Source organism: Aulonocara stuartgranti, assembly GCF_965226115.1.
Source record: "Aulonocara stuartgranti genome assembly, chromosome: 18".
Taxonomy (NCBI): Eukaryota; Metazoa; Chordata; class Actinopteri; order Cichliformes; family Cichlidae; genus Aulonocara; species Aulonocara stuartgranti.
Window position 1 is genome coordinate 31,663,883 of NC_138954.1, and position 21,139 is coordinate 31,685,021.

Here is a 21,139-nt window from a genome sequence, read left to right on the forward strand (position 1 = left end):
AAATATAAAGCACTGTTCAGTGTTCAAACTCATTTGTGATAGGCCATGAAGTTGTAGCCAAAGGTTTCTGTGGGTGTTTGAGAGCCATTTTCTTTGTCCATCTTGAAGTCATCAAGTCTGAAGTAGAGTTGGCCTTTCACTTTCACCCTCATGCTACTTTTTGCATGTTTTCTCAACCACTGCTGTTTCCTTCACCCAAGGGTGGATCTGTGACCTCCAACAGAAACGCCAGCTCGACCTTCCTGCCAGCATTCCAGCACACACACATACACACAACCACTGTGGTTCCGAAAACAGCAGAAAGGGTAAACGATCATAACAAATAAATCAAGAAAGAAAAAATAATTAAAGCCGATATGCTTTACAGTTTATTTTCACCTCTGAACACAGGGAGCATACAGGGCAGGGAGATGAAAAAGAAACACTGTTCTGACATTTTATGGCAGGGTGAGCAAGCACACCTGCAGAGACACAGAAAGGAAGAGAGAGAGAGGGGAAGAGAGAGAGATAAGAGTAGAGCAAAGTAGCGAGAGAAAAGAGGTGGAGCAACACAGAGTAAAGAGCTGCTCACAGAGGCAGAGCAGTCTGCACACATCATCAGCTTGTCTCTTTAGGAGGACGAGAGCAAGAGAGAGTAAGAAAGTGGGTTAAGAAGAGACAGACGGAAAAAAGGAAGAAAAGAGAAACTGCATCAAAGAAAAGAGAGAGTTGTTGTTGAGCAGGGAATCCATCCAGCAGACTTCAGTTTGTGTCCAAAACCAGTTAAAACCAGAGTGACGGGGAGCCGTGAGTGGGAGGACAGACTGGTTTCTAGCCACAGGGAGTAGACTGCAAAGCACCATGGCTGACAATGTGAATGAGGAGTCGGATTATACTCCGGGGAAAGATGAGCTGGACTGGGGCTATGAGGAAGGTAGGCTGGGCTCTCTCAGCATGTGAAGGGATGCTGGAGATGTGTGAAAAGCTAAGGATCAGGAGGAGTTTTAAGGGGGACAACCCAAAACTTTACACTTTTTCAAAACATTTAAAAAAAATGCAATTTGATTCTTTAGTTGGATTTGGGTTATACACTGTACAACATCTGTCAGACCAATATGTTTTTAAAACACCACTAATGGTTTTACTCTCTCATCTCCTATGCTGTAGGTTGCTCGAACGGCATGATTTACAGTCAGTCATATAGAAAAATATCACAAGAACAATATCACTTTTTGCTGGCAACAATATCAAGTTGCCAGCAAACAGCTGTTTATCACTGCACTGCTAAAAGTATAGGAGACTTGCAACAGACAGTTGTTGGTCAGAGACTTACAGCAGAGCAAAGATTTCCTTGGACTCTACAATTCATACAATAAAACTCAAAAATGACTTGGCATTAAGAGCTGTCACTCATATATCACTCATATATCTTTGTCTACAGAGAAACTGAATAAAGCACATAAACACTTGAACATAGGTTACAAACATTACTGTCATACTTTCAGTATGTCATGTAGTTATGTGTTCACTTTGTCTTTCTGCTAATGCTGCTTTTACTGAGCATCGAGGGATATACTGTCACACTGAACTGTGAAATTCTTACTGTAAGTATACTAAATTATATGGAATACCATGTATATCTAAGACACTAATATTTGACATGCAAATACCTGGTTAGCTAAGAGGAGATGAGAGGTTCCCACAGGAAATTCTTCATCTTAATTTATAAGCACAAGTACAGAACTTCCTTGCCATGAGCTGACAGAGCTCACTGCTGTGTAATAAGCAAAAGTTTCCTTTCTTAGGACTTAGCTAAGGTGTCAGTCACATAGACCTAGAGGTTGGTTGACCCCCTGACAACCTCTGGTCACCAGGGAAAAATGTTGCTGGCAAATTGTTGCTGCTATTGCCAGGTGAAATCAGCTACACCAAGAATCTGCTTGTGATAGCTTTGGTCACCTGCAGTTTGCATTGAAGACAGACTTTTCTACAACGAGTTGTCATTTACGCCACAAGCTTTAGTCAAAGTGGAACAAGTGCAGTATAAATTGGGTTAGGGTTAGGGCTAACCCTAACTTTTACTCTGACTGCTCTCAATTTCTCATTTTCGTCACTCTTAGTTTCACTAACAGTTGGTGAGTAGTTTGCAAGTGTTTACAGAAATTTCAGCATCTTCCATATAAACTGCTGCAAAGGTGGCAGCCTGCTATCAAGTAAAGCAAAGGGGGTTTCTCAAAGAAGGGTTTTGGTGTACCACTTTACATCTGCTTGCAAACACTTTCTTGATAACAACAGCCAGCAACTTCCAGCAACCACCCACAACCAGTTAAAGAAAGCACATCTTTCTGCTGCAACCAGTGAATTACAAGGTCACTGACTAACTGGTCTGCGATTTGATCAGTTGGTTTCACAGAGCCTGCCAGAACCTCCAACAACCACTGAAGGTGCACATTTTCCCTGCTGAGTGGTGGCTATCAGATGGCCACCAACTAACGCCTGTGTGGCTAACAAGCTGGCACAGTCATTTCTTGATTAGCTTACACATAAGAATGATATCATCTAACACTAAAGTTAACAACACCAAATTCTTTTCCAATGGCTGAAGCAAAAAAACCGTAATTACTCACAAAGCTAAGTCCTTAATTTGAGGTCATTAAAGCAACAATCCGCAATTTAGTAGTGCCACTGAAATTCTCACTGCCTTTAGTAAACTGTTGTTAAGGCTTTAGTTGCTGAGGAAAGCGAGAATGTGACCACTGCCCCATGCTTCTTTGCTATGGTGTGAGTAGTCAGCCAGTGAGGACCGTCTATCTGCAGTCCCAACAGAAAGGCACACTGTGAGGCCTGAGCTCCTTGTCTTGGAGGCAGATGGGTGTACTGGACTTTCCATGAACACGATACTGCCAGTGTGTATTTCCTTTTTCTAAAAACACAGCAGGTTGTGCACATTGTACACATCTCTTACTGTTGCAGTCAGCTGAAAAGTGAAGCAAATTCTGTCTTTCAGTGGGATCACTTTCTCTACACTTGTTTATCTTCACACTCTATTAAACTGATAGCAAAGGCCTTACTAGTGTTGTGCTGTGAACAGGTGATCTGTCTCATTTAGGACAGATTTGCCCTGTTTTTACAACTGCAGTCTGCTTAATTTTGTTTTTATGAACAGTAATCTCATTGTCACACTCACTGCAAGAAGTCCTGTTTACTAGACACTGAGAGGAAGCAGAAAGAAACTCAGGACCAGAATGAGGACAAGGCAAAGAGGAAGAGGGACTTAAGACCAGTTTTAGCCAGTCTCGTGTCCCCACACGTTCTTCTGAAACCACCGTTTTCCTCTCAAGCACACACCCAGATCTGTTTATATCACTTCAGGTGATATTATTTGACTTTGATTTTGTGGCGACAAACCCCAATTTAAACCACAACTACTATTTAAACTGTTTGATTAGTATGAAGATGGATGGATAGTTATTTATTGGAGTTTGGATATATATATATATATATATATATATATATATATATATATATTAGGGGTGCAACGATACACAAAATTCACGGTTCGGTTCGGTTCGATACTTTGGTGTCACGGTTCGATATTTTTTCGATACAAAAAAATGTTCATGCCTTTTTAATTTGTCATTTATTACAATTATAAATATATATTTTAACTCAAAAGTACAGTTTTTAAATTTAACCCTAACCCTTGTGCGCGTTTTTTATTTTGACAGCGAATGCGCACCTGCGGACCACTTATGTGCAGCCCTGGTTATTTAGCTCGTCATATTGCAGCCACAGAAATTCTTTTGTCCATGAAACCATGAAGCTGCACTTTCTTTTTGCCTTATAGTCTGATTTGTCATAACTTCTCCGTTTTGTGGTAAGCTTTTCTTTGGCTGTCACTTCTTCACCCTGACCTGTCTTATTTGGCTCAGAAGAAATGAAATATATATCCTCAACCTCTCACATGTTTAAGCTTGCTGCGGGAGATTTCACTTGTCATGTTTGCATAGTGAGCTAACGATTAATAAGACGATGTCAGAGGAATTGGTGCACAAATTTTCATCACTCACAGATCAGTGCTGTCGCTCTCTATACACAGTTCGCGCGATTGCAAAGTGAAAGCAAAAAAACAAGCGCAAATTCAAACGCGATTTCAATATGTCACATATTGACAGTGGCTCACCGATGCCAATGACATAATTACCCAGCTACATTTCTGAAAGAATGCAAAAGCATTGACATATATTTTTCTTCCTACAATAGCCCGACGGGCAGGGAAGAGATAGATTTTGGTAGCCCGACTGAAAAAAATAGCTAGCCCCAGGACGTCGGGCTAGCGATATTGCAAGCCCTGTATCTGATTGAGGAATCACTCATCTTTGGAAAAGAGAGTTTATTACAGAGAAATGTCTCTTTCCAAAATAAAAGCTATACTATCCGCTTCTTCTGGGCTATATTCTCAGCAGCATAAGGAGAATCATGTGCTAACAGCTGTCTAAATGACTCGGCTAAAGTTAGTAGCATGCTTGTTGTTTTTGTCTTTGCACTAGGATGATGTCGGTGTAAATGTGCAGTCATATTCGTTGTGTTCCCACTAGTGATTTCAGGTTAATCTCGTTGAAATGACCTTAACGCCACAACACGGCAAATCTCCGTTAACGAGCTACCGCCGATCGCCCCGTGCATGGGGCTAGACGGCCAACACGTTAACGAGCTAACTGCGCTAACACACTAGCTCCCACCCATGTAATTGAGCATTGCATGGCACATCCAACATACTGTTTTACTTTAGTCCATGACTCGCTTACCTTCAGGGTCATACGTCACATGAAAACCAAAATAATTCCAAACGCCAGATCTGGAGAGCTTAACTTCTGTCTTGCTAGCTTGCCCTGCGCTCTTCCTTCTGACTATGCTGTCTGTGTTGAGCACTCAGTGGATCTGCGCTCGACAGTGCAGCCTAGGCGGAGTAGTCGAATGCAGATTCACTGAGCGCTCAACACAGACAGCATCGTCAGAAGGAAAGTTGATAAAATAAATTACAAATGTTGTATTGTTCGATACATATGCGTACCGGTTCAATATCGATACGAATATCGTTGCACCCCTAATATATATATATATATATATATATATATATATATATATATATATATATATATATATATATATATATGAGAGAGAGAGAGCAGCAAACTCCAGTAAATAACTATCCATCCATCTTCATACTAATCAAACAGTTGTCTGTGTTGTGCCACTTATGGTACCATAAAATGTGCTTTCATTGTTACTAGGCTACCATTGCCATATTTATTATAATAATTACAGGTTATGACTTTACTGCTTGTAGACTTGCTAATAAAAAAACATTTCTGACTCCCCTCTTATATAAAACAGCCCCCCCACGTTCCTCCAGTAGGAAGAGCAAATGACCAGTCAAGTTGGATGACTTGTTGAAATCTTAACTGGTAACTGTACTCTAAACATACAATTCCCTGTCTAGTACATGTTTGCTCACTTGCGAGGCTAGTGAGCAAGCACTAGCCATGCAAGTGAGCTTTGTTAGCATGGCTAACAACATGAAGGGGATTTTTTCTGGTATGGGAAAAAGACCAAAGTGAATGACAGCTGAATTGATGGTTAAGTTTCAGGGTCAGTGATTGGGTTGGACCAGCTGTTGGTAAAATAAATCTCTAAAGGTGTATCTTAATTTGGATACTTGTGTTACTGGCACACAACATTAAGTACACAACATATTTCCTTCCTACATGAATTTAGACTGATTGCATGTTCACCAATTAAAACTTGAGTTGTGAGTATGGCATTTGAAACCTTTGACTGTGATTGGATTTCTGCCTGCTGTCAGCATCTGATCACAGATTGTACAAACTTTCACCAAAAATCCAGAAGCGAAACTGCAGAAAGTTAGAAACTGATGTCATTGAGCGAAGAAGAAAAATAGTGTTGCTATTTTTATGACCGATTCCATGAACTCATTTGGGAAGTTTTTACAGATTTTCCCTCTAGACTTCACCGGAAGTCTTTTTGTAACCATAGATATCTATCCAATCCATCCATCCATTCATCTGAGAGGCAGGGTACACCCTGGACGCCAGTCTGTTGCAGGGCTTATTGCAACCTCGTACCCTTCATATGGCATGCAGATTAAGCCACTTCCATGCTGCTTTCATTTTTTTGACCCTTAAACAATATTTGATGCTGCTTATGACTGCTCTGAATAAAGCTGTCAGTGAAAGCCATTATTTACCTCAAATGGTACTTAGGGAAGTACTTGATTTGAGGCACAGGATGGACGCCTATTTAGCAATGACCAAGCCCTTCATAAGAGCTGTTTTATGTGGTGTATATTGTTTAAATTAAGTGTAGATGATGACTTTGGTAACATATTACAGCTAGTCAAAGTTTGAACTTTGAAACAGCTGGTGCAACAGTTCCCTTTACTTTTAAGTGTGACTTGGCAGAACACTTAAAACTGTGCAACCATTTTTAATGGTCATGTTCTTAGTAAGCCTATATGTTACAACAATAATCTGAATGTATGCTCTATTTCATGTGCATTTTTATGCCTATTTTTGCTCATAAAGGTGTAGAATGGGGACTTCATTTCCCAGCAGCCAATGGCGAGTACCAGTCTCCCATTAATCTAAACTCCAGGGAGGCTCACTACGATCCGTCACTCCTGGATGTTGGATTGTCACCAAACTACGTGGTGTGTCGAGACTGCGAGGTCATCAATGATGGACACACTGTCCGTATTATTCTCAGGTCCAAGTCAGGTAACTCCCAGCAGCCATGACATCATATCAGCAAACACAAATTGTTGACTAAACTGCTTTGAAACAGGATGTATGAATAGTTTTTGAGATTTGGTAGGAGGTGATTAATGTATATTTTTCTCACAAGGGAAAAGCAAAAAAGTTGCATCGCATCACAAATGACCCCTTTCTCTCACACCGACTATTATTCTGACCTATTTAGCCTTCTTCCTGTACGTGCTTGATCATAAACCCTCTGGTTTCCTGTGACAGTGGTTACTGGAGGTCCACTGCCAAGCGATCACGAGTATGAGCTTCATGAGGTTCGATTCCACTGGGGCAAAGAGAACCAAAGAGGATCGGAGCACACGGTCAACTTCAAGGCTTTCCCTATGGAGGTAAACCAAGGAGAAAAAAGAGAAAAAAGCAAGGCCATAACCATGAAGCACACCCCAAACACCAAAGAAATGCACTGATTTGTTTAGACTTGTCTTCAGCTAACACTGTAGTTTGATGAGTCCTTGAAGACAAAATCTTTTTTTTCTTTGAAAAGTATCTGCTTTGATATCAATAGCATTGTTCCACAGTCATAATCAAACATTCTGTGACTCCGTGTGTCTGTGAAATCTTTACGGTGCGTTCTCTGACAGTTCATCAAGAAACTGTACCACTCCATCCAAAAACCTACATTTATATTTTCATTTTTTTTTTGTTTACAAATGTGTGAGCTGTTTCTACTTTGGTTTTTACTCCACGTTAGGTCAATCCCATTTTTATCTTGTCATCTACAACAACTTTGCATTTCCCAAAACTGGACTCCATCTTCAAACACTAATGTTATAAATTCTGGTGAACTTTCTTAGATAACGTTCCTGCACAATATAATATCTGGCATTTTACTGGACCTCAAGGTAAATACCTAATAAATTCCTAATTATTAGGACACCAAAAATATATGAATCTGACAACAGAACATTGGACTTGCTGGTCTACAAATGTCCCATTTTCCCATTTTTAGTGTTTGTCCGTAGTCAACAAGGGAAAATTGTGTGAAGAGAGCTTGGCTTATTTGAAGACAGTGGTAAATACAGTTTACTGTGCCGATTGTACTGAGCTCAATCTACTGCAGATATTATTCTCAGTATAGCTCAGTGTCTCTTTCCATTCCTGTTTGTAGCAGCAGAACTACCCTTTTACGATAGCTTATGTTTCCTTTTACAAAACACATTATCAGTTCTCAGTGCAGAAGGCTATTGATAATGAAACAGGCAGCTCAGAGATCACAAAGATATTATACATTAATGTTTTTTCCACTGTGTCTGTTATAATAAGACACATAGCATGGCAGCTGTAAGTCTTATCATGTATGTAACTTCAGTCTGGTCTTGTATTTACTGCTTTCAGGGTCGAAGCTTTGTACACGTCCCTTTGTTTATGTGAAAGCCCTTACAAAAAGCCTTCAGTCACCACAAGCTGATGGTTTCTCACTCACTCACAACTTGTCCTCTCTACAGCAAATGCCACTCAATCACAGATTGCAATGTGTTGTTTCTTTGTGTGCAGCTTCATCTGATTCACTGGAACAGCACTCTGTTTAACACATTGGAGGATGCTCTAGGGAAGAAGAATGGAGTACTTATCATAGCTCTTTTTGTGCAGGTAAGCATCCAGAGCCAAAAGGCTGGCAAAGTGACCTGATAAAGGATTGATTTACAATGTCTGTTTATTCATAGCCAAGAAACTATTTTCTATGTCAGTCAGAAACATCGTTAAAGTCAGTGTCTTTTCAGTCCTGGAAGTTAGGAGGTGGAGCATTCATGGAATGAAGTTGTTTTTCCTGCACATTCCACATACACTTGTTATTGTGAACTGGGAAATCTGGGGGCCCAATACTTTGAACTCTTTGTCAAGTGTTGTGTGTATTATCCTACTGAAAAAGACCAGTGGCATTAATGAATACTTTCTCCACAGAGAAATACGTGTTCTGCAGTAATGTTTAGGCAGGTCAAAGCAACATCTACATGAATGCAACTGAGGCTTACCAGCAGAAAATCATCACACTGTCCCCAGTGTGACAGACATTGTCAAAACTAGTTATTGCTTGATATATTGCATTTTTTAAATGTTTGAAAATGTCTGTAAAGCTTCCACTGAAGAACTTTAAAAGAAAGAAAGAAATACAGATACCCCCCCCCCCAAAAAAATAATAACATAAATTTAAATACATTTCTTCATAAAACAGATGCATTTTTTTCTCCATGCTTAAAAAAAGACACTTAAACACACCATTTCTCCCTGTTAAGTGCAGCTCAGGGGAAGTGCCATTTAAAAAGGCTGTCCCATTTTCCATGTATATGATCCAGCTACAGAGTGTTTGGTGACATCTTATGCAGCCTGTGAATGCTCAGTTAAACACAAAGTAAAAGGTGCTGTCTTTCTGTGGAGTTCTAAGTTATATGCTGGCTCCCTAAACTGGGACTGAGCCACAATGCCCGTTTTAAGTCTAGTCTTGACATGCATTTTTATAAACATTTGCTTTTATCAGCCCTAATGTACTTTCCTTCCTAGCATTGTAAAAGCTGTTTTCCTAAATGACTGATCAGATAAATTCTAGATATGCTTGGTGTGGCCTGAGAATGAGTCAGTTTGGAATGTATTGTTTGCCACGTTCCTGTGAAATTCCCCTGATTTACATGCTTAATGCACTCCATAAGGAATAATCCTCAGCTCATGAAATGAGACCGGGTTTTCAAGAACTCTCAGTAGACCTCTTGAAAAGCTAGTCTGCTGAGAAACCTGCTCAAAAACCTTGACAAAAAACAGTGGCTATCTCACTCTTTCTTCAACCCAAAACATTCCTGACCTCAGACCTAACACTACACACATCCTGTTCTCAACAGAATTCTTACTTCATTCCCTGTTTACTTCCTGCAGACATAAAAGTATAAAAGTCCTGCTTAAACACAATCACTGGTAGCATTATCGTTATCAACTAGTTCAAGCTGAAATAAGGACTACTTTGTCAGTTGTGAAACCAAACATGCTTACTTTTTTATCAGATTGGTAAAGAGCATCTGGGACTGAAGGCCATCACTGAAGTTCTCCAGGACCTGCAGTACAAGGTGTGACTGAATTAAAAAAAAATCTGAGCAGATGAAAGCATTTTAAAATGCTGGATTTGTAGGATGCATGTACAATGAGAATAATTATCTTTGTGTTAATGCCACCAGGGGAAGAGCAAGATAATCCCCTGCTTTAATCCCAACACTCTGTTACCGGGTAAGCAAGGATGTCTTGAGCACCGATGCAGATTTGTAGCTATTGCCTCCTGATAACACCCATACGATTTTTGTGTGGGTGTGAGATAAAGTTGAAAAAAAAATGCAGATCATGTCCTCATTTCAGAAAGTCAACTGCATGATGGGATGAAGAAATTGTTTTTTGTTCAGCCTTGAGAGCTGAAACAATATCATCAAAGTATAACTGATGTTTGCTTTTTCCACAAAACCTGCCCACAGATCCATTACTGAGAGACTACTGGGTGTATGAAGGATCTCTGACTACACCACCTTGTAGTGAGAATGTGACCTGGATTCTCTATCGTTACCCTCTCACCATCTCACAGTTACAGGTAAAACAAATAAAGCAGGCAAAGTAAAGCATCCTCTGCCTTTTTAAGGTTTTTTTTGTTTTATTTATTTTTCTTCTTCTGTTTAATCCCAGAATTATTATCTCAGCCTTAAAGGCCCTTTCAGCTCAGTGTTTTGGGTTCCTGACAGGCAAAGTCCTCAGGCAGCTGTTTTCTCAGAAGAAGCTACAGCATCAGCTGCTGATGGTAGTGGAGTGTTTAGCTGCTGATGAGACGGATATATTTTGCCAGAAATCAGTGGAGAATATAATGGTGAATACAGTAAAGGGTTAATGTATAATTGTCAATCTTTCATAATAAGAAGAAAAGAAAAAAAACCCTAGATGCAGAAAGCTGCAAAACCGCAAAACCCTGCTGCTATTTCACAATAAAAGCATTTCAGGAACTTTATAAAGTGGTCCCAAAAAGTTGATTCTGGTCATCTGGACGTAGCGTTTTCAGTGAGAGAAATGTTTCGCCACTGATCCAGGTGACTTCTTCAGTCTCAGCTGACTGCAGGTTTCCAACCTTATATACAGTAGATTTGCATAATGACTTAAACTAGCACCACTGAATGAACAATGGGCTGTGAGGTCTGTTTCTTGATCATTAGTAAGCAAATTGTCATGACCATTGATCAACAACCACTGATCAATGACCTTGCCTGACGAGTTACTTATTCTGTGTTGTGCCATCTTAGCCAGAGGTTGTTTGGCTTCTCCAATGTATAAATCCTGGCAATCCTCCTTAACAGCGTACAGTATATTACTCTGTTTGTGTCAGGGGACCTGATCCTTGGGGTGGACCAATTTTTGGCTCAGCGTGTTTTGGGGTTTAAAAGCCACGGATGCAGTGTTTAGAGAAAATGCGTCTCAGCTGTTCCGATACTCCTGACACATACAGGATGACCACAGGTTTTCGCTTAAGCAGCGGTTGCCCTTCTCTCCTGGATCAGCTGGAGCTTTCTTTAGGTGCTCTAACAAATGTCCAGCTGGGATAACCACATTTACTCAGGGCCTTCTTGAAGCGCTGTTCTTCTGCTTCGCTGGCTGCTGAGTCTGTTGGGATGGTGTTCCCTCTATGTTGCAGCGTCCTGATGACACCCAGTTTGTGCAGCAGTGGATGATGAAACCTTAAATACTGATCTGTATTCGTAGGTTTACGGTACACACCAACTTTTAAATGTCCCCCATTACTGATGGAAATCTCACAGTCTAACAAGGCTAACCTGTCTTTTTTTTTATTTTTTATTTTTCACTGAAAATTTCACATCTAGATAAACAGAATCAACTTGTTAGTATTTCCTTACCTGGATGGCTGAACATGCATCAAGATCTATTAAGTGGTGAATATTAAGAATATTAGCCTAACACTGATATACAAAATTTCTGTTACTAGTGAATAGTCTGTTTATCGGCAAAACACATTTTATTTCTCTTATGAAACAACTTGTAGATATCTGCTGCAGCAGTAAAATAAAGTAGACATCAGCAAAATTATAGGCCATGAATCATACATGGTAACGGCTACCCATGGCAAGTGTAAGCCAATCAGTTACATTGCTTTTACTGGCGTGGCTCTTCTACTGCGTTCAGTGTCTGTATTGTTCATGTTTGAGGGGGTTTCTCATTTTCTACATCCTGTCTTATATGATCAATATGTCAGCCCTGTATGTATTTTTAAATTGCACAGTAATGCTAGTCCACAGCTCTCTAGCAGTTACTCACAGTACAGGAAACCTTTACACTCACTACCAATCAATAAGTCTGTCGAGTTTCTTTTGATACATTTTTATTTGAATTTAGCCTTTGGGTCTCTCATGCTTTACTCCAGCAGCCTGATGTAAAGGATGATGACAGTAACCATCTGACATTTAATTCAGGCTTTCATGTTCCCTGCTTTCTGCTCCATTGAACCTGCAGAAATGCCAACAGAAAGGATGACTTCAGGCTCCCTCAGGCCATGCCCTATTGTGAATAATAAAAGCTGGAAAGTATCAATGGGTTAAAGATGATAAATTTTCTTATTTTTAGATGATAACAAAGCCAATCCTGCAAACAGGTGGTATATAGTATGTGTTTAAAGTTTTAAGTTAAGCCATTTTTATGGCTCCTTCCGCAACTATTAGTGCTTCTTGTTTGCAGCGTACAAATAGAAGTCCTAAAAGCAAACACTAAAACAGAAAAATCTTCAGTTGGGTTCTGGTTTTATGAGGGGCGTAAGTATAAAACCTGCCAAGTGTTAGGCAGTTCAGACAGCAGCTCTAGTTTCTCACCAGTTGATAAGCAGGCCCAAGCAGTGGGTTACACTAGAATAATATAGTCCTTTAACTATGCTATACATGCGACCTTCTGCCTGCCACCCTTTCCATTACACTTCTCTCTACATCCCTTTAAAGTAAAAAAGCAAAGTGTAAAAAAACACAGTTAACTCCAGCACACTGACCTGTATGCTGTTTTTTATGCCTACTCATGTACTGTGCTGCACTTTACTGTTCTTCTTTCTGTAACATGTTCTGTAACCACAGCAAGTATTTTAAAACAGCAGGTCCTTCTTACCTAGAATACACACCTCAAACATCCGGCTATTATTGACTCTGTGTGTGTGTGTGTGTGTGTGTGTGTGTGTGTGTGCGCGTGCGTGCGTGTGTGTGTGTGTGCTCAGTGAATGTGTATACATATCAGGCAGTTACTATGCCTACTATGTTGTTAGTATGTTGTAATGCACTTTGACAGCGTGCTATAAAGCTTTCCTCTGTGACACAGCTGCACGGCTGCATAAAAAGCCTCATATTTGTTTTGCCTGATATTGCTACCCCCTGCACAGTATGTGTGTGTAGATCATATCTGCACTTGCAGCATTTTCTCATGAACAGGAAGTCAGGTGAAAGATTATTCTGATCTGAGAATTATAAAAAGCCCAGAATGCTCTTTTTTGTAGATGACCTGTCGAGCTTTTATATTCAGAGATGAGTAAAAATGGTTCGTTTGTCCATCTGACATGCTAAACCAAAGCAAATAGTGAAATCACCAGAAATAACCCCTCCACTTTCTCTGTTATGAGGAATCACACATAACTTTAGTCCTTCCTTTTTATACCCACAAGCTTGTTTTTAGGAAGGTGAAAGTGAGGCTCTGAAGACTTTATACAGCTGACAGTTTGTCAGATTCTTTTCCTTAGACATGAATAAATACCTGCAGCGACACAATGCAATATAAAGTGAAGGCACAGTGGAACCTAAACCCACAATCACCACAGTGCTCCTCTTGTTGTGGTAAAAAGAAGGAAAAAAAAGAAGATTGCTATTCTACTACAGGGTAAGACATCAGAACATTTTAAATTAAATTAAAGTAAATAATGATAATTCTAAAATTCAGAAAGGAGGATTTTCTGGTGAAAAAGTAGCCCTGTGTCTCCAAGACCTCAACAGACTCCCTCAGTTTCTGTGTAAACATCTTTGTCATTGCAGATTGAGGAGTTTCGGAGACTACGGTCCCACGTCAAAGGTGCGGAGCTGCCAGAAGGGAATGATGGGATGCTGGGGGACAACTTCCGTCCCACCCAGCCGCTCAGTGACCGGACAGTTCGCGCTGCCTTCCAGTGACTCCCACTTTCCACCGCCATCTCAGACAAACTGTGGGATCTACAGATACAATCAAAGAAGGTAGCATTGTCACAGTGAGTTACACTTCAATACAGTGTTCTGAGGTGGTCACGTCCTACTTTGAGGAAAAGGGTTTGTCTTTTCATATAAGGTCAAACCTATTAATGGAACGCATGCCTGGTATCGTACACCTTTCTTGCAGAGGGTTCAAGACAGATAATAGCAGTTTGTTAGGAAACAGTGACAGTACAATAGCAAATACAAAGTATTATTAGGAATTTTTTTTAATCAAGATGGTTTAAGATGATATTTACGCTCATTGTAACTCTGAGCCTCTGAGCGTGTTGTTGTACAGTGAATTTTTCTGACAACTCCCTACTGCTGTAAAAAAACCCTGACAAACAGCTGTTGATGCCCTCAGTGAGATCAAACTACAACAGCAAATCTGATGTAACTAAACTCAGAAACAGTGAGCTGAACAGCTCTAAAATGCTGTTTAGCTCACTGTAGATGGGGAATCAATAATTATCTGTAGATGTGATGACTGATATTTGAAAAAGTAACTATCACTTGCTCTACTTACCACCAAACACTTTGTATTTTTAGTCAGTTCAGCACATTTCCTCATGAGGGACAGAATTTTAATGAACTAGGCATACTGTCCCTGAGGTATTTGGGCCCTCAGAATCCATGGCACATAATAGATCAGGCCCTGGAAGAACTAACCCAGTTTAGTTACTAATGTGGGACCAACCTATATACAGCACAAAGTGCATGGAGAGATCCCAGATTTAGCTCAGCAGCACTGCAGGAGGAAGGCAGGGCAGAACTTTAGGACATCAGAACAGAGCAGGACGCTTAAAAATGCGACGACTGTAAAAGTGTAAGGCTAAAACAAACAACCTTGTTTACTATTTTTTATGTGCTGATGTGAAATAAACACGAATATTAAGCAGGTACGTCACTTTCCCCAAACATTGCGTAATTACAGATGAGGTCACCTAGTACTGTTTAGATCAAAACAAATGCTTCACTTTCGAAGATAAACATTTTTGCGTTATTGGTTATGAGTCTGCATTCCTTCATTCTTATGGTGTTTCTACGCTGTTTTGAAGTTGTGAAGAAGAAGAAAGAGGAATATTTGTAGCTTTTCAGACCTCATTCTGGCTCAGTGTTAAAGGTAAGAGCACAAGTGCCTCGTGTTAAATACAAATGAGCGACGGTGGGCAGAAGCAGTAACCTTTTCTCACATCTCTACACTATCAGTTAGCCTTTTGCAACATAATGTCAGGGACAGGAACACAGTGTCTGCCTTGCAGTAAATTATCTCATCTGACATCGATGTAGCGTCTGTAACTTTTTAAATCAGAAAGTAAAACATGCTGAATTTGAGTTCATAGTCTGGGTAATGCTTTGCCACATGCGTGGGATCTTACATTATAATGCCGCTAAATAGCTTCCAACTTTTGTTAGTCCTACATGAATGGATAAGACTCATGCCCACGTCCCGGGCTTGGCTCAGCTTACAGAAAGCCTGTAAGCCGAGCCAAGAAATGCCAGAAAAACCTTCTGCAGAACCACATGGAATGATACTACAGAGAGTTCTACATGAGCTAACCTGTAAAATCAGTGGTGTGTCACGTTAAATGTCCAGAGGAAAACTGAGTGTTTCCATGTAGTCATGGTGTTTTGGGAATTGTGATCACATAATGAGTAAAACTGTCAGTTTACTGGCTTCATTTGAACTGAGTCATTTTGCCCAAAACAGCTATTTTTGCAGATGTAACAGCTTAACAGTGAACTCCCAGCTAGTGTTTACGCTCTGAAGGCTACACGGTAGAGCTCTTCAGGGTCATATAACTCTTATAGCCCTGTGATACCATAGAATGCTGTGGAAGATCTGAACTGACGTCCACTTAGGCCAAAGTCAAAGGACACAGACGAGAGTAACAGACGGAGTAAAAACTGAAGCAGAGGACAAAAAAGTGAGGGCTTGTTGAGAGCGAGGAAGTAGAGGGGTAACTTGGTGAAAGGAGGTAAAAATGCCAGAGGGATGAAAGAGGAGTGAGCGAGCAGAGGGAAGAAAATGGAAAGAAACAACAGAGGACTATTGTCTATGGTGTAAACAGATACTGATCTGGTCCCACCAGCAAAACACACCTAAGACAAGAGTTCAGACTATGGGAAAGACAACCCCTGGGGGAAATAGAGCCCCAGAGGTGGAGTTAAAAAAATATTTGTATGAAGTGTTATACGTAAGTAGGATTTTCAGGTATCTGTACTTGGGTTTTTATTTTTTTGATGACTTTTTGCTTTTAATCTATGCATTTTTACTACACAAATATCTGTACTCAAAACAGGCTTCTTTCTTCAAGTTCATTGTGTTTCATGTCACTATGTGTCTTTAAGCATCGACAAGCAAAGAGAGGAAAGAGGCTAAAACATATGCATATGCATGCATAATTCATAGGAGTATGCGTTGAGGTTAGAGTTGGTCTGAACCATCTGGAACAGCATTTTTGGTGCAGAAGCTGTGGTCATTGTGCTTCTGTTATCACCATGACAGCTGTAAGCATGAAACAGACTCCAAAGAAGCTCACGGGATACAACGGCTCAAAGTTGACAGGTTTTATTGTTACAAAGGGAGGTTTCTCCAAGGGAATTTAGTATGGGTGCATGGATGAGTGGCACAGTGGTGATTTGAGTTTTTGATTTACAATTGAGTTGTAATTTCTTCAGCTGTGAGTTGACGAGCAAACTGTGGGGGAGCCAATGGTCAGAGCTGTTCAAATTTGATCAATGGGAGGCTGAGCAGGCAGGTAAATGGTAAATGGCCTGTATTTATATAGCGCTTTACTAGTCCCTAAGGACCCCAAAGCGCTTTACATATCCAGTCATCCACCCATTCACACACACATTCACACACTGGTGATGGCAAGCTACATTGTAGCCACAGCCACCCTGGGGCGCACTGACAGAGGCGAGGCTGCCGGACACTGGCGCCACCGGGCCCTCTGACCACCACCAGTAGGCAACGGGTGAAGTGTCTTGCCCAAGGACACAACGACCAAGACTGTGTACAGGGGCTCGAACCGGCAACCTTCCGATTACAAGGCGAACGCCCAACTCTTGAGCCACGATCGCCCGTTAGGTCCGGAGGGTGAAAATTTGAATCAGCCAGACCAGCTTGACAGAGACAGGTAAAGGTAAAATAAACACAAGGGAGTGGATACTTGGACAGGTCTGAGAGTCATATAGGAGCCTAAAAAGGAAGGTTTTGGAATTCTGCGGTCAAGTTCAGACTCACACCAGATTGAGATACTTTGGCATGACTTTAAGCAGGCCTTCAATGCTAAAAACGCTCCAAGGTGGCAGAATCAAAACAATTCTGCAAAAACGAGTGGGCCAGAATTCCTCCTCTTCTTTGTGTTTGTGTTATTTTTGTTCAGTTGTGTGATCAAAGAGCTACGCAAACAGAGACCAATGCTGAACCAGCATGGGAGTAAGTATTTAATAGATTTAGTTGAGCAAATAAAGATCCTGCCTTGCAGCCTGTCTATCTTAGGAAAATAGTAGGGGATCAGACTAAATAATAACAGTACAGTCGTTACCTTGAAATATGAAGCGCCTTGAGGCAGCTGTTGTTGTGATTTGGTGCTATGTAGATAAAATTTAATTGAACTGATTTTGGGGCGACATGAACAATATTATTTTCAAACTTCTGAGTTGACTTCATTTGTCAGAACAGTGAAAACAAAGCAACCCTGGAGCTGAGTTAAGACAATAGTACATATCCGCTACCAAACAACCGATTTCATATCATTCTGAAACTGATGTTCGACTACCAAGAGATGATTTTGTTTGTTTGTTCTCTTTTAGCAGCCAGATTTCTTTCTTTTTTGACCAACACTATGAAGTTGTTCTGAATTCTCTTTGGCAATGTACTTTCTTCCCACCCTGCTGCAACATGTGCCTCTTTTTGGCTCACTAGCTCAGCTCACATATATGTGACTTTATGTGGTACCTTCGAAGGAAAAAATAATGAACTTTTACAGAGGCTTTTTAACACCTCCTTCTAAAACACCTCAGTTTTGCTGGAGTTTCTTTCTCCAGTTTAAAGTAATTGGTTGTAAAAGTACAAACCTAGCATTTCCATCTGTGTGTTACAGTTTAGCTGCTGGACACATCTGGTTTTTCTCATTCTCCTAATCACATCCATATTTGTCTTTTCTTACAGGAGAGAAGAAAGAAGAGGCGTGAAGAGAGTAGCAGCAGTGCAAGGATGTGGTTCTAGATCAGCCGCAGATTAAGAGTGAAGGTGGACAAAGAAGCTATTGATTACACCCCTTTACAGTGTGCGTGTGTGTGTGTGTGCTTAAGTGTAGTCTCTACACCCTCCTGCCCCTCCCTTTTAACATATGTAAAATCCCCCTCTGTTTGTGTACTGTAGTGTGGTATTGTGTTAATCTGCTGTGTCTGTCCTGGTGACAGGAGGCTTATAATCAGCCAATCTCTGCTGTCAAAACAAAAGGAAGCTTGAACCACAGATGTGGTACCTAGACACATCCGTGCGCGTACACACACACACACACACACACACACACACACACACACACACACACACACACACACGCACACACACACATCCTTTGTACATTACGTGAATACAGGACGTTAATTATGCAAGACTGTACACATTTTACACAAAGTTTATGAGCTTATTTGAAGCTAAATTTCAAATGAAGTCACACAAAGAAAATATACACGTGTATTAAATCAAGCATCCAGCAAGATCTTAAAAGAAATCATGTTTCTATACAGCCTCTGTTTGAATCTTTTTAGCAAATCTCCATTGTTAGTATTTCTTTATTAAATGTCCCCCAAAGGGCTGGAGAGAGACAGGTGAAGGCAGGTGTACTGGCTGAATATTATTGGAAATTAAGCACTGAAGGAATCTTTGAACTGAATAATTTTCCATTATTTCCATCAGCTTCCTGTACCTGATGCATTTTCACATCCGCACTCTGGAGGTTGGGCTCATTTTGTAGGTTAACCCTTCAATCCAGTGTATTTTGCTTATTTTCCAACTCAATATTTGAATTCTGGGACTAACATTGTTTAAAGGTTCAAAATAATCCATATTTACAAGGTGTTGCTCTCCATGCCACTACCACACTGCTGCACCAGTTAGTGAAACAACTATGTTTAAGGGTAAAACATCAATTTTTACATGCATCCTGAAAATTCTCAATATTTCTGAGGCTAACAAATAATATCCAGAACATCCTAATAACAAGGGAAAAAATTAATTTGCGCAAATTTATATTCTTGTGCATTTTTACATGACAAGTAAAGTAAGTAAAATAAAAAAAAAATGAGTTGATTAACTTTTTGAGCATCAAAACGGCACCATCAACTTTTTATTTTGGCAAAGCAATTTATGTTAATGTCATTGAGCCTATAGTCAAGTCATCTTCGCTTATGACCTGGATTACTCCCTGCAAAGCATAAACATGATGCAACGATGCTGTGTGCACAGATGTGGGCGGTGAGCCAACGCACTGCAAGGCGAGCATCTCAGCTTGTATTTTGTTTTGTATTTTTGACCACCTCTCTCGACAAACAGGTTTGAACAGCAGGTGGGTGAAACTAGGTGCCTGAGATGACCATATTAGGGATATTCTCTCTCTCTGACATCATAAAAAGTTTAGAGTTAAAAAAATGTTTGATGCCTGAACTCACAGGGGTTACTTGTACATACACTGACCTCATTATTTGAACCTTAATATGAATGTCCAGCATTGAGACTATGTTCCTGAAAACCAGGGCAAAGCACAGTCAGTCCACCTTATCGTTTAGATACATTTCTGACCAAACTAACACAAACTAAAAAACTATACAGCCCATCATGAACCAGCAATTCTGAATAAAACAGTATTATGCTGGATGTCTTCACACAATCAACAGCTTTAATACTGGATATCAGTGTTCCTACTGAACTTTCAAATCCCATTCATCAGTGGGACACTGCAGCCACTACCACAACTTATGTGTTACTAGCACTGTTTTTTTTTTTTAAATTTGTGTATGTGTCAGTGTATTTGTGTGTTTGAATGCCTGGCCTCACTGTATGTGACTAACTGATCTGGCATAAACTGTGAGAACTGATGACTATTACTGTAAAGCAACAATAAACCTGACACGCTGACTTACTAAAACTCTGAAATGGAAACTGTGTTTTTCTTGACAATGAGCCATATCTAACCAAGCGTCATGAAAAAAAGACAAATCAAACAAGGAAAATAAACACGGTTTGTGTATCCAGTATGATATAAAGATTAATTAATTATTTTAGGAAAGAACCTTAAGAAATACGGAGACAATTATTGCAACTGTGTACTATGAACCTGTTGCTTCTGGAATGGTTGCTTTGCAGACTGGAACTGATCGTGCACTCAGTTGTCACCGCCATAGCAACTTTGGCACGCCATGATAGTGATAAGGTGGCAATAAGAGTAAGTCTGCTATGAGCTTGCTATCAGTTTGCAGTTAAATAGGGTCAAGCTGGCAATTACATATAATCTGTTTGTGATAATACAACAATTAACTGTGTTAATCTTTTGCAAACATTTACAGAAATGTAAATGTGCACAGAAAATATGATGTAGGCTTTAAGAAACTGTGCTCTGATATAGGAATACAACCAGAACCACTGTGAACCAGTTGAGTCCCTTATCGTAAAGAGACACAGATGAGTTGCGCCCATCAGCATATACCCACTCGGAAATTTCAGTCTGCTTGAATCTGTCTGTCTCTATAAATTAGATAGCAGTCATTTGCAAACTCCTGCCTGGAGACAGGTCACGTTGTGCAATCAAAAAAAAAAGCCAAGCAAAGGTTGAAGGTGTCGGATGCTTAACCTCTGGGCCAACAGTTGGTTGATGTGACTGGTTACAATCAGTTGGTGGATGCAAAAATATTTCCTGCAGTCAAAAGACAACCACCAATTTTTGTGATCATCAGATTTCATGATTCTGATGCTGAGCATGTTGTGATCATTCAGGTGGCTAAGAGTGCTAATTAAAACTATTCAGAATGACCGCCTTAATCCCACAATGAGGAATCTCTGTCCTGACATGACTGGTTTTATTT

The 21,139-nt window shown here is 40.2% G+C and overlaps 1 protein-coding gene across 2 annotated transcripts; it reads left to right on the top strand.

Annotated features, from left to right (window-relative positions):
* Window positions 1-527: 527 nt before the first annotated feature.
* Window positions 528-20,213, top strand: ca8 (carbonic anhydrase VIII). Of its 2 annotated transcripts, none has more exons than XM_082513816.1 (9): window positions 528-913; window positions 6,585-6,776; window positions 7,029-7,153; window positions 8,319-8,414; window positions 9,815-9,877; window positions 9,986-10,034; window positions 10,274-10,386; window positions 13,853-14,061; window positions 18,225-20,213. In XM_082513816.1, the coding sequence occupies exons 1-8, from the start codon at window positions 841-843 to the stop codon at window positions 13,985-13,987; spliced, it is 846 nt and encodes a 281-aa protein (XP_082369942.1). In that variant the 5' UTR covers window positions 528-840; the 3' UTR covers window positions 13,988-14,061; window positions 18,225-20,213. The 2 variants fall into 2 exon arrangements, with proteins under 2 accessions (XP_082369942.1, XP_082369941.1); XM_082513815.1 differs by having other exon boundaries at window positions 13,853-14,047.
* Window positions 20,214-21,139: the final 926 nt, after the last annotated feature.